The sequence below is a fragment of the Somniosus microcephalus genome, chromosome 6, assembly GCF_052327205.1.
Source record: "Somniosus microcephalus isolate GS21.2 chromosome 6, FLI_Smic_1.0, whole genome shotgun sequence".
Taxonomy (NCBI): domain Eukaryota; kingdom Metazoa; phylum Chordata; class Chondrichthyes; order Squaliformes; family Somniosidae; genus Somniosus; species Somniosus microcephalus.
In genome coordinates, this window is record NC_140992.1 from 227,584,507 (window position 1) to 227,597,319 (window position 12,813).

Below are 12,813 nucleotides of genomic sequence, written 5' to 3' on the forward strand. Positions count from 1 at the left end.
TCTAGCACCAGCACACTGCCTGGATGAATTTGGATTTTGAAATGATTTAGCTTGTTCCCAATAGCAACTATCTCATTACAAACAGCTTTGCAGTTTCGGAAGCTACCATGCACAAAGCTCAAAGAGGATGTGTTAATAGTTTTAAAAGAACACAATCTTGCAAGACAAGACCAATTCTAGGTTGTCCAACACACACATCTCATAATAGTGCCTGCTGTAAATATCAGAACAAATGTTGTTGAACTATTACCATCTTTGAATTTGTTCAAAATTATTGGCACAGAAACTGTAGCAGTTTCTACAATCACCATTATGTTGAACGTCACGCTATGGTTCTATGTTACCCTTTTTCTGCAAGAAAATATCTATATCTATATATATATATAAAAGGATAGTTCTGTCTGTCTGTCTGTCCGGGCATCACTCAAAAGTTATAGAGCGTACCTACACATATGTTATATCAAAAGAAAGCTTATGATTAGGGGAGTCTACTAGGCATCTTTACTTTTTGGTCAGACAAAAATTGTTCAGACAGTAGACAAAAAAGTTCAAAAAACGGGAAAAAATCTGCTCATTAGCGGTTGACCAATCCTACCGCTCATTAGCGTTGAGTGACGTGATGGTTGACCAATCGGTGCGTCACGGGGGGCGTTTCATGTCGTTTGTGGGCGGGGCCTAATCCTTCAAACTGCCGTTACCGAGGTGAGTGGCGGCCATTACAGACCGGCCGGGCCTGAAGCTTAAAAAATTTCTCTCTCTCTCTCTCTCCTTCCCCCCCCTCTCTCTCTTTCTCTCCTCTTCCCTTTCTTCTTCCCTCTCTCTCTCTCTCCTTCCCCTCTCTCTCTCTCTCTCTCTCTCTCCTTCCCCCTCTCTCTCTTGCCGTGAGTGCGGGACCGGGAAAACCAGGGCTTTCAAACGAGCCGTCCCCGACCGGTATCGGACACAGGAGTCCGGAGCGAAAGGCATTCCACTGCCGCCCGGCCAACCGGGTCCAAAGGCCCGCCGCGTTAACCATGAGGAACCCTGGGCTCGCTTCGGAGCGATGGGCACCCGGACTCCCGGTGTCGGATATGCTCCGTTCTGGAGCCGTGGTGAGTCGGAAGGAGAGGGGAGGGAGAGGGGAGGGAGAGGGGAGGGAGAGAGAGAGAGCGGGGAGGGAGGGGGAGAGAGAGAGGGGCAGGGAGAGAGAGGGGCAGGGAGAGAGGGGAGAGACAGGGGCAGGGAGAGAGAGGGGGCAGGGAGAGAGAGGGGGTGGGAGAGAGAGGGGAGGGAGAGAGAGAGGGTGAGGGAACTTCCCGCCGACCTCACAAAATGGCGGCCGCCCTTCTTCACCCGCAATCTCTCTCTCTCTCTCCCCCCCAGTCTCTCTCTCCCCCCCAGTCTCTCTCTTCCCCCCAGTCTCTCTCTCCCCCCCCCAGTCGCTCTCTCTCCCCCGTCTCTCTCTTCTCCCCCCAGTTCTCTCTCTCGATCCCCCGGCCTCTCTCTCTTTCCCTCTCTCCTTCCCACACAGACAGACAAACTCATTTATATATATAATAAAAATTATTTCTACTTTTTTCATAACAACATGCCCTCAAAAAACCCTCGGCACCGCCGGGCACTCCAGCTAGTAACCTATAAAGTAGTCCATTGGAGCTGGGATAATCATCCAAATACAAATTATTTCCATGACTAAGTTTTAGCTTTCACGCAAAGAAATATAGGGCTTTTAAAATCAACTTTTCTTTCATAACTTCATTACCATTAAGCTCAGCTTCACTGTACATTATGCATAGATTTTCATTTAGTGAGTGCTGCTGTACCAGATATTTCATTTTGTCACAGTTCAGTTCCTTGCGCCACTAAGTTAATTTTGTCAGTGGCTTGGGCTGCTGAATGCCAGCTTGAAAATTATGGCGTAGTTTGAGCCAATTGCTTGAATATTCAATCGCAAGAACGTTGAAAAACAGCAACTTTCAAAATTAGTATTTAGCCAAACAGGGACGAACTTAACTTATGTGGGTTTTAGTTTGATCACAAATGGGAAGAAGGTAGAGATAGAGAAAGACAGATCTGAAAGTTATAGGAATGTAGGAACAGGAGCCCTTCGAGCCTGTTCTGCCATTTTATTAGTCATGGCTGATCTGTACCGCAACTCTATTTACCCGCCTTTATTCCATACACCTTTATACCCTTACCTAACAAAAATCTATCAGTCTCAGTCTTGAAAATTTCAATTAACGCAGCATCCACAGCCTTCTGGGGGAGTGAGTTCCATATTTCTACAACCCTTTGTGAGAAAAAGTGCTTCCTGATTTCACTCTTAAATGGCTTAGCTCTATTTTTAAGATTATGCCCCCTTGTTCTGCATTCCCCCATCAGAGGGAATAGTTTCTCTGTATCTACCCTATTGAATCCCTTTATCATTTTAAATACCTCAATTAGATCACCTCAACCTTTTAAAGTCAACAACAACATATAGCGGCTTTAGCGTAATAAAACATCCCAAGGCGCTTCACAGGAGTGTTATCAAAAAAAAGGGAATACATGCAATCTATCCTCATAATTTAATCCTTTCAGCCCCACTAAAATTCTGGTGAATCTGCGCTGTACCCCTTCCAAGGCCAATATATCTTTCCTGAGGTTTCATGTCCAAAACTGAACTCAGTACTCCAGATGGGGTCTGTCCAAGGTTCTGTACAACTGAAGTATCACTTGCCCACTTTTGCATTCTAACCTCTCAGATACAGGCCAACATTCCATTGGCCTTTTTGATTACTTTTTGTAATTTGTGTCACTTGCTTTCAGTGATGGGGCAAAAAAGCAGTAAGTAGATAAAGTTTAATGTAAAGCAGCCCTTCCTGGGTAACTGCCATCAAATTTTTGCACCTTTGCACCAGCTTTTAGTGATTTGTGTACATGGACAGCTAAATCCCTTTGCTCCTTCACAGCTCCTAGTCTCTCACGATTACAAAAATATTCTGATTTGCCTTTCTCAAATTCAAAGTAGATACAGAGAAACTATTCCCTCTGATGGGGGAATACAAAGCAAGGGCGCATAATCTTAAAATTAGAACTGGGCCATTTAGCAGTGAAATCAGAGAGAGGGGTAGTAGAAATCTGGAACTCACTCCCACAAAAGGCTTCCCCACATTGAACTCCATGTGCCATAGTCTGTCTGTGTCCCTTTGTAACTTCCTGCTCCTATCTACACAACTTACTATCCTTCCTAACAGTGTCACCTGCAAACTCTCTATATAACTCTCTATTCCTTGATCCAAGTCATTAATATTAATGGTGAAAAGCTGAGGCCCCAGTACTGATCCTTGGGGAACACCACCTGTCACATTCGTTAAGCTGTTTAAACTTAAAATAAATAAGAAATATCATGTTCAGAATAAAGGAGAAAAAGGAATGTGGTGAAACAGAAATCATTTTTAAAAACTTTCGCTTAAAATGATTTATTACTGTAGTAAAGACATTACTAAAATATTAAATAAAGTCTTGTCATTTGGCTAGTGTTGTTACTGTAATATTTGGGAATTTTCAGCACCATTGTGCAAACTGACATATTTAAAAATTCAAATGGCCAACAGAATTCCCTGGAGCTATTAGCATTCTAAGCTTAATTGCACGCAGGTATCAAAGTTGCCCTACACCTCGCAAAATCATAGATGCAATTTACATTATAAACACAATAGTAGAAAGAAAAAGTAACATTGAAAAAATGCTTAACACAAATGGCTACTGTATATCAAGAGTGATTTTTTCATTACCCTTGAACAAGAAAAGCACACAAGAACAATAAAATCCTAGTTAAAGGTAAAGAAAAAAAATTATCACATCACGCATGCTGCATTTAAAGGCCGGAATTTTCTTTATCTGGGCGGGTCGGGTGCGGGCTGTCGGCATGGCGGGTCGTGACCCCGTTCTTGCTTCCATCCCGCTGCAGAAATCGACTTTGGGCTAATGGGGCCTATTAAATCCGGCCCAATTAAATGGTGCGAGTCTGATGACATCATCCATGACGCGTTTTCAATCAGGATATTTAAAGGAACATTGGCCACACTGCATTTGAAGGTTCATCTAGGAGTGTGTGGTCACTGCACTGGAGGCTTGGATTGCTCCAAACATTGGAGACATGACTGCACATAGGCAGAGGGCTGCACCCAGGTTCTCCAATGACTCCCTCCATATGCTTGTGGAGGGAGTCAGAGCACGCAGGGAAGTCCTCCTCCCTTCCAATGGGCAGAAGAGACCTCCCCAGGAGGCAAAAAGAGCCTGGCCCCAAATTGCAGAGGAGGTGAACAGCAGGGATGTATTCAGGAGGACTTGGGTGCAGTGCCACAAATGTTTCAATGATCTCATTAGATCAGGAGAGTATAAAGCCACTCAACTTCATCCTGCTGTGCCTCTCATCACATCCCCATCACTCAGCCTTCCGAACCCTACTTCTGCACATCCTTACTCACACCAACATACCTTGCATGTCCACCCATCCCTCTCTCTCTATCTACATTATCACATCACCATCTTACTAGCCACCCCTCTCACTCACCCTCATCCTAATGCAATCATACCAACTAACAACACGCAAGGAGGCCACTTGGCATTGCCACTCCACTCCATCAGTCACCCTTTAAAGATGTAACCCATCCATTCCTTACATACATTCCATCGCTGTCACTCAACCTTCTCCTCTTTCATTCCTTGCAGGAAAAGAGACCGACAATAAGAGGGAGAGGGAGAGAACTGGAGGTGGGCCTCCATCATTTGCCACCCTCACAGCAGCAGAGGAGGTTGCGTTAGAAATAACGGAAGTGGCCGAGCAGCTGGAGGTGGGAGACGGAGAAAACTCAGCAACCTGGTGACAGAATTACATATCATACAGCTACATGGCATACATCAGTCACTCATATGGGGACTGATGTCATCAGCCACTGAATGGTTATCATTATGCACATGATAACCAATGTGCATAATGGTACAGGAAACTTTGTGTTATCCGGAGGCGAACCGTCCGGCAAGCTCGAGCCACCGGCAAAAATCAGGAGCCGTTTTTTATTCTTTTCGTTTCTTTGCTTTTTTTGAACAGTCAAGCTCTGCAACGTCTGTAGCTAAGCAACAGCTTCAGCTAGAGACGCTACAGAGACGCTTGCCGACTGTTTAGAGGCTGTTGCTAAGCAACAGGGTTTGTTGATTCATACAGAGATGAAAATCTCCGTATGTTTCAACATTAGCTCTGGAGTGTACGGCAGTTTTGAGGGAACGACAGCAGCTCGGTCCCGTCGGTGCCGGATAGCACAAAGTTTCCTGTATCTGTACCCATTCTTCATATGGCATATCTAGCTCATCTCGTTACTCTCCCACAGGTCCATCAAGAGCCCCTCCCTCCCATCGTCACCAGACATAAGTGCACCCAGCACCAGTGCAGAGACGCACGCCTCGGTGGGTCCCACGCGAGATAGAGGAGTGTTGTCACCTGTCTGTCACAAGTCAGCAAGAGCAGATGGAGGAGACAGGGACAGCAGTGCAGCACAGGATACTCCTAGCTCTGCTCAGCTGCATGCAGACGCTGAGCCTCGGGTTCCATCCAGAAAGAGGGCGATCCTGGAGGTGCAAGAAGAAGTGCAAGGAGCTCTGACAGGTTTTGCAACTGCAATGTCTACAAATGTTCAGAAAATGGAGGAGTCCATCTCCAACATGAGCACCACCGTGTCACAGGCGATGGTGACTGTAGGCTCTTCCATGGATAGGGTGGCCACCTGCATGGAGCAGCTAATGCGCCACTCACAAGAGCACATGGTCTCTATGGAGAATAGATGGCTATCTATGGAGAATAGATGGCAGAGGCTCATAGACTGCCTGTCTAGGAGGGATGTCAGCGTAGACGCGGGTCCTCATGGCACCATTGATGTGCAGCAAGGTGCTCTCAAGCTCCTTGCTAGCAGGGAAGTGCGGGTGGTTCATGAGAGGGATGACGGTGAGAGGGGACCTGGAAGTGTGGGCTCTTTTCAAAGCGCCTAAACTTCTTCCCCACTGCCACCTCCTCAGTCAGAGCCCCAGATGCCTCCTCGGACAGCGATGGCCGAGTCTGCCCCTGCAAAGTTGCAGGAGCAGACGACTTTCGCGGGGCCATCACAGGCTCCAAAATCCAGAGGATGTTCGCCAAGAGTGTCTAAGCAGTCGCAGGGGTAGCACCTCATAGAAGAAATGCTTAAGAGAAAGATGACACACAACTAGATTCACAAGGGTAGCCACTTGGGTGTTTTATTCAATGTTAATGTCAAGTTTCCGTAAATGTGATGTCAACCAAAAGAATCTTTATTTTCACCACTTTCCAATTTTAGACAAATTTGTGTGCAGCTTTGGAAGTGGATTAGGGAGTTGCAGTGAATGGTGAGACATAACGGTACCTCCAGCTATAGTGGTCAGTGTGAAAGGAATGGCTTGGTCATTGTAGGGATCCTTTATGGTGTTGCTGTGGAGTGGTGCCAACCTGGCGCAGCATGTGGCAGCCATATGGATATGTGTAAAGTTAAGTAAATCTGGCCATGATGAGGCCATCCCTGACCTCCCGGGCAGCAATGTGCTCGGGTGTTGGTGGGATGTGGGCCGCAGGTTCCTCCAGCTCCTGCACCTCTGAAGAGGCTGTGCGCTCACTGTCTTGCTCCTCATGCAATGTTAATCCTCACTGCTGCACTATGTTGTGCAGGGCGCAGCAGACCACAACGATTCTGGAGACCCTGGCTGGTGCGTAATGAAGGTCTCCTCCAGATCTGTCAAGGCTTCTGAAGCGCATTTTGAGCATGCCTATTGTCTGCTCCCTAACGCATCTGGTGGAAATGTGGCTTTCATTATATCTCTCCTGGGCCTCAGTACTTGGCCTCCTCAAGGGTGTCATGAGCCACGTCTTCAGTGGATAGCCCTCGTCTTCAACCAGCCAGCCGAAAAGTCTGTTTGTAGGAGCAAAGAGCTGAGGGAGGGTGAAGGACGAAAGAGTCACGGCAGCTGCCAGGGAATTGAGCACACACATGCATGATGATCTTCCTATGGTTGCAGACCAGCTGCACATTGAGGGAGTGGAAACCTTTGCAGTTGACAAAGACTCCCGGGTTATGATGGGGTGCCCTGATGGTCACACGTGTGCAGTTGATAACATCCTGCACCTGTGGGAAGCCAGCCAAAGTGGCAGAGCGGAGCGCCCGCTCAGTAACGCAGTGGCAAAGTTGATATAAGTTGATATAATTGGCTGACTTGTCAAAGAGGGCATCGGTGACCTGTGTGATGTATCTGTGGGCGGCCGACTGCGAGATGCTGCAAATGTCTGCTGCAGATCCCTGGAAGGAGCCGGAGGCGAAGAAGTTGAGGGCGCTGGTGACTTTGATAGCTACTGGTGTATCCACCCGCTCCTCTGGGCTGCAGGTCTTGCTCGAGCAATGTGCAAATGTCTGTGATGACCTGGCACGATAGCCTGAGCCTCCTTTGGCACTACTGCTCAATTATGTTGAGGAAGCTCATCCTCTGCCTGTATACCATGTTGGGGTTACCACCCCCGGTGCGGCGCAGCCCTGCGCTGATGCCCTTGTCCTGTGCAGCATCAGGTGGTTAAGAAGGTTGGTGGTGTTGCTGTTGGTGTGCCTGGTGCTGCTGGTGTTGGGGCTCATCGTGGTCCGATTCTGAGGACCAAGGTGCGACAGTATAAACAGCATCCATGCTGATGGAATAGATGGCAGGTCAAGTACAGGTGAGAGAAGCAATCTATCAATGGTGTGATAGGTTGTGCCAATGAGGTGAGACTGGATGGCGACTTTGCTGCAAACACTTGCAGCCTGTAGAAAGCTAAATCTGTGCTGGGAATGCAGTCGGCAACACCTTCTGCCTGAGGAAAGTGATCAGCTGTGTGGTGGGAGCTGTTATAGGACATTTCATGCTGTCATCTAATCAGCTGGAACAATGGCCACTCAACTCCCGCCTCAGGCTGACAGACGTGGTTTCCCAGCTGCGTGGATCCTGTGGGCAGCCAGGAAAATTTGAAAGGTAGGCTGAAAGAGGCGCTTAAGGGTCTGACAACAAGGTGATAATTAATAGAATTAGGTTGCCCGCCTCTGCCGTTTGGGTCGCTGCCACACCGGCAAACGCACCCGAGGGAAAGGCACATTCCAACTTACTTCAAATTTCCCGTCCGACCCACCTCCAATCGCACCCGCATGAACCCCAGAAAATTCTGGCCAAAGTTCCAAATGCACATTATGGTAAAAACTGAGCAAATAATTTTCATTTCCCATTATATTTATACTCGTAATCAACATGCTAAATTCAGAATCTTGTGAAACAGCATACCTTGAGTGTAGTTCAGTGCTGCCATTGTTATATTTGCTTCCTCTTTCCCACATACCATAATCTGGCCTGCGGTAGCATCTTTCCACACAGAAAACAAGATTTTGAATGAAAGATACCTATTAAACAACATAACAAAATAGTTAAGACACAGGCAGAAGACATTCAGTAATTTGTTTTTAATCAGACTAAGCTGCAGCGACTGGGGTTTTTTCCTCAATATTTAAGTTTACATCTTCCTCACCTTATTGCCTAATTTGGGGCTATATTCAGGTGATTGGGAGCAAAAAATGGTTGGAAATCTTATAGTAAAGGATACCCTGGGGATGTGTGATCATAATATGACAGAATTTCTTATTAAGTTTGAGTGATGTGCTTAAATCCGAAATTAGGGTCTTAAGTTTAAACAAAGCCAATTACAGAGGTATGAGGGGTGAGTTGGCTGAGGTAGCTTGAGAAATTAGATTAAAAAATGACAGTAGATAAGCAATGGCAAACATTTAAAGAATTAATTCATAATTCTCAACGAAATTACAATTAAAACACCACTGGAAAAGTGGTACAACCATGGCTAACTAGAGAAGCTAAGGATAGCATTAGATTAAGAAGAGGATCACAATGTTGCCAAAAAGAGTAGTAAGCCTGAGGATTCGGAGAGTTTTAAAAATCAGCAAAGGATGACCAAGAAATTTATAACGCGGGAGAAAATAGAATGAGAGTAAACTAGCAAGAAATATAAAAACAGATTGTAAGGACTTTTACAAGTATGTAAAAAGGAAGAGATTAGCGAAAGTAAATGTAGGTCCCTTAGAGACAGAGACAGGAGAAATTATAATGGGGAATAAGGAAATGGCAGAGATGTTAAACAAATATTTTGTATCTGTCTTCACAGTAGAAGACACAAAGAACATACCAGAAATTGTGGAGCTCCAAGTGTCTATTGAGAGTGAGGAACTTAAAGTGATTAATATTAGTAAAGAAAAAGTATTGGAGAAATTAATGGGACTAAAAGCCGACAAATCCCCTGGACCTGATGGTCTCCATCCTAGGGTTTTAAAAAAAGAGGTGGCTGCAGAGATAGTGAATGCATTGGTTTTGATCTTCCAGAAATTCCCTAGATTCTAGAATGGTCCCCGCAGATTAGAAGTTAGCAAATTTAACCCCACTATTCAAGAGAGGGAGAGAGAAAACAGGGAACTATAGACCAGTTAGCCTGACATCAGTAGTAGGGAAAAGCACTAGAATCTATTATTATTGATGTGGTAACAGGGCACTTGGAAAATCACAATATTAGGCAGAGTCAACAAGGTTTTATGGAAGGGAAATCGTGTTTGACAAATCTATGAGAGTTTTTTGAGGGTGTAACTAGCAGGGTAGATAAGGGGGAACCAGTGGATGTAGTAGATTTGGATTTTCAGAAAGTATTCGATAAGGTGTCACATGAGAGGTTGTTACACAAGATTGGGGCTCATGGGATTGGGGGCAATATATTAGCATGGACTGAGGATTGGTTAACGGATAGAAAACAGAGTAGGAATAAACGGGTCATTTTCGGGATGGCAGGCTGTAACGAGTCGGGTACCGCAAGGACCAGTGCTTGGGCCACAGCTATTTACAATCTATATTAATGACTTAGATAAAGGGAATGAGTATAATGTATCCAAGTTTGTTGATGATACAAAGCTAGGTGGGAAAGTGAGCTGTGAAGAGGACACAAAGAGTCTGCAAAGGGATATAGATCAATTAAGTGATTGGCCAAGAAGGTGGCAAATGCAGTATAATATGGGGAAGTGAGAAATGATCCACGTTGGTAAGAGGAATGGGAAAGCAGAATATTTTTTAAAAGATGAGAGACTAGTAAATGTTAATATTCAGAGGGATTTGGGTGTCCTTGTACATGAATCACAGGAAGTTAACATACAGGTATAGCAAGCAATTAGGAAGGCAAATTGTACGTCATACTCCAGCCCCTTGCAATAAAGGCTAAGAGTAAGGAGGTCTTGTTGCAATTATATAGGCCTTTGGTGAGACCACACCTAGAGTACTGTGTACAGTTTTGGTCTCCTTACCCAAGGAAGGATATACTTGCCTTCGAAGAGGTACAACAAAGGTTCAGTATGTTCCTGGGATGAGAGGGCTGTCCTATGATTTGCCTATATTCTCTATAGTTTAGAAGAATGAGAGGTGATCTCATTAAAGCGTATAAAATTCTTAGAGGGCTTGACAGGGTAGATGCGGCGAGGCTGTTTTCCCTGGCTGGAGAGTCCAGAATTAGGGGTCATAGTCTCAGGATAAAGGGTCAGCCATTTAGGACTGAGATGAGGAGAAATTTCTTGACTCAGAGAGTTGTGAATCTTTGGAATTCACGACCCCAGAAGGCTGTGGATGCTCAGTAGTTGACTGTACTTAAGATTGAGATCGACAGATGCTTGGAAGGGAATCAATGGATATGAGGATAGGGCGGGAAAATGGAGTTAATGTAGAAGTTCAGCCATGATCTCATTGAATGGCGGAGCAGGCTCGAAGAGCCGTATGGCTTACTCCTGCTCCTATTTCTTAAGTTCTTCTGCTTTCACAGCCTACAGGGCTGTTGAATTTCATTAGTCTTTTGTCATCTGGAGTTGAACTTGGGCCCCATCAGATAAAATTATGTAACTTCAAATTCTGTGCTACATAGTTGTCTATGATGAATCCTTTTTCCTTTTCAACTGGTACACATGATTGCATTAAGCATCTAACTCTGACATGTGAAAGATTATACATTTTAACCTCCAGCCTATTATATCTAAAGCATTGCTTCCTCTGTAATGCATAGATCAATCAAACTATAATTTGTCTGCTTTAATTAACAGACATACTCATCAAATTAAGCATAATTCTCTGTGCTTCACTGTAAAAACTGATAGAGTTGTTAAAAAACAATAGATGAGAACTTCATTCGCGTACCGCCCTCAGGAAACAAATACTTCTTGGATATGAAAACACTTATGGCCCGGATTTTGCTGTTAGTGGTGAAGGAATGGCACTCGCCATTCACCTCATTGACAGCTGCCCACAGTATTTTTGCGGGCTTCTCAGCATAGATTTCCTCTACTCCGGCGTCTTTTCCAGTGTGGCGCCCTCTACAGGGGACCTGTGGTGTCTGTGAGCAGGACAACAAACAGCAAAACACTTCAACCAATCAGATTAAAGAATCCTCTCCGAGACACTCAGGGCTGGATTTTCTCAGCCCCGAGGAGACGGGTATGGAGACCGAACTGCTGGTAAAGTTGCAGAAAGTGGGGTGGATGGCAAACCCGTCCTCATCCCCATCCCACCTCTGTGCCCTTTTGCCAGGAGGCGGGAAGATGTGCTGCTTCGGGTCCCGTCTCCTGGAGGTGGGAAAGGGATTAAATCCTTTTAACTCCCTGTTAACAGGTAGTTAACACGCAGAAAAAAGGATTAGTCCCATTTTACCTTTTCAGGTGAAGGCTTCCCGACCTCAGAGAACCCCGCCGGGTTGAAAGAGTCGAGTAGGAGATCTGCGGGGGTCGGAGGGGCCTGAAAGTAAGATGTAGAGGTGAGTGATGGATGCAAGTGTGGAGTGGTAAGTATGTAAGGTGAGTGTTAAGTGTTAAAAAATGTTCACTTACCTTGGTTTCTGCCTACAGCCTTCATCCACTCTGGATCGGGAGTCCCGATATCTTCCTTGTAGATTTCACAGGCTGGCTGTTGGATCCTCCGAACCAACAGTCATCTGAAATCTACAAAGTTGAAAGGTTTGAGTCCTGAACACAAGGGCTCATCAAACTACACAGAATGTCAGTGTTTGACAGCTTCACAGAGCTATCAAATGCTGACATTTCTTCTTTCAAGAAGTCGTGACAGATGGCACGTCAGACGTTGACGTGCTCTGTCAGTGACTTCACCCTAATTGGCCTGCTGAGCCCGCAGGGCGGGCTTAACAAGGTCAATCAGGGGAAAATCCCTCTGGTTGGTCAGAACATGATGGAGGCGGGACATGGACATGACAAGCAGCAGTCCCGCCTCCAACTCGTCCCCATTCACAAAATCCAGCCCTCAGAGTCGAAACCAGGAAGTATAAAGCAGGAAATATAAATTAGATTAAATGATGTACAGAAAGTGAAACAAAGACTGGGAAATACAGATGGGATTAAGGGAGAGAGATAAAAGAGACAGACAGAAAAAAAGTGTTTTAAAAATTAATTTTTAAAGAAATCTCAAATAATAATTTTCTTTGGAGGAAATGAGACTCCACACTTATAAAATTACTTTTTCAGGACCAGAGAGTTGTTCAGCAGTAATTATCACGCCATTTAAAACTCACTTACTCCCGAATGCACCAGCCCTAACTTTTTCAGCCATTTTTAGTGCGGAACTAGTGGGCAAGTACAGCAAGTTCACGCCATTGCAGCCATTTCAATGCCGAGTCTATCAGCAAGGACTGCAACAGTGCAGCCTGTAAAGGAACAGGGTATCTCTGACAGCAACTTC

General features: G+C 45.3%; 1 protein-coding gene across 3 annotated transcripts in view; it reads right to left on the reverse strand.

The window, feature by feature from the left end:
* Window positions 1-12,813, reverse strand: part of phkb (phosphorylase kinase, beta) — a 337,093-nt gene that overhangs the window by 205,940 nt on the left and 118,340 nt on the right. For all 3 annotated transcript variants that reach the window (XM_085991512.1, XM_085991511.1, XM_085991510.1), the window contains one exon: window positions 8,323-8,438. In XM_085991512.1, coding sequence (XP_085847638.1) covers window positions 8,323-8,438 — 116 coding nt within the window. The remainder of the gene's footprint in view (window positions 1-8,322; window positions 8,439-12,813) is intronic.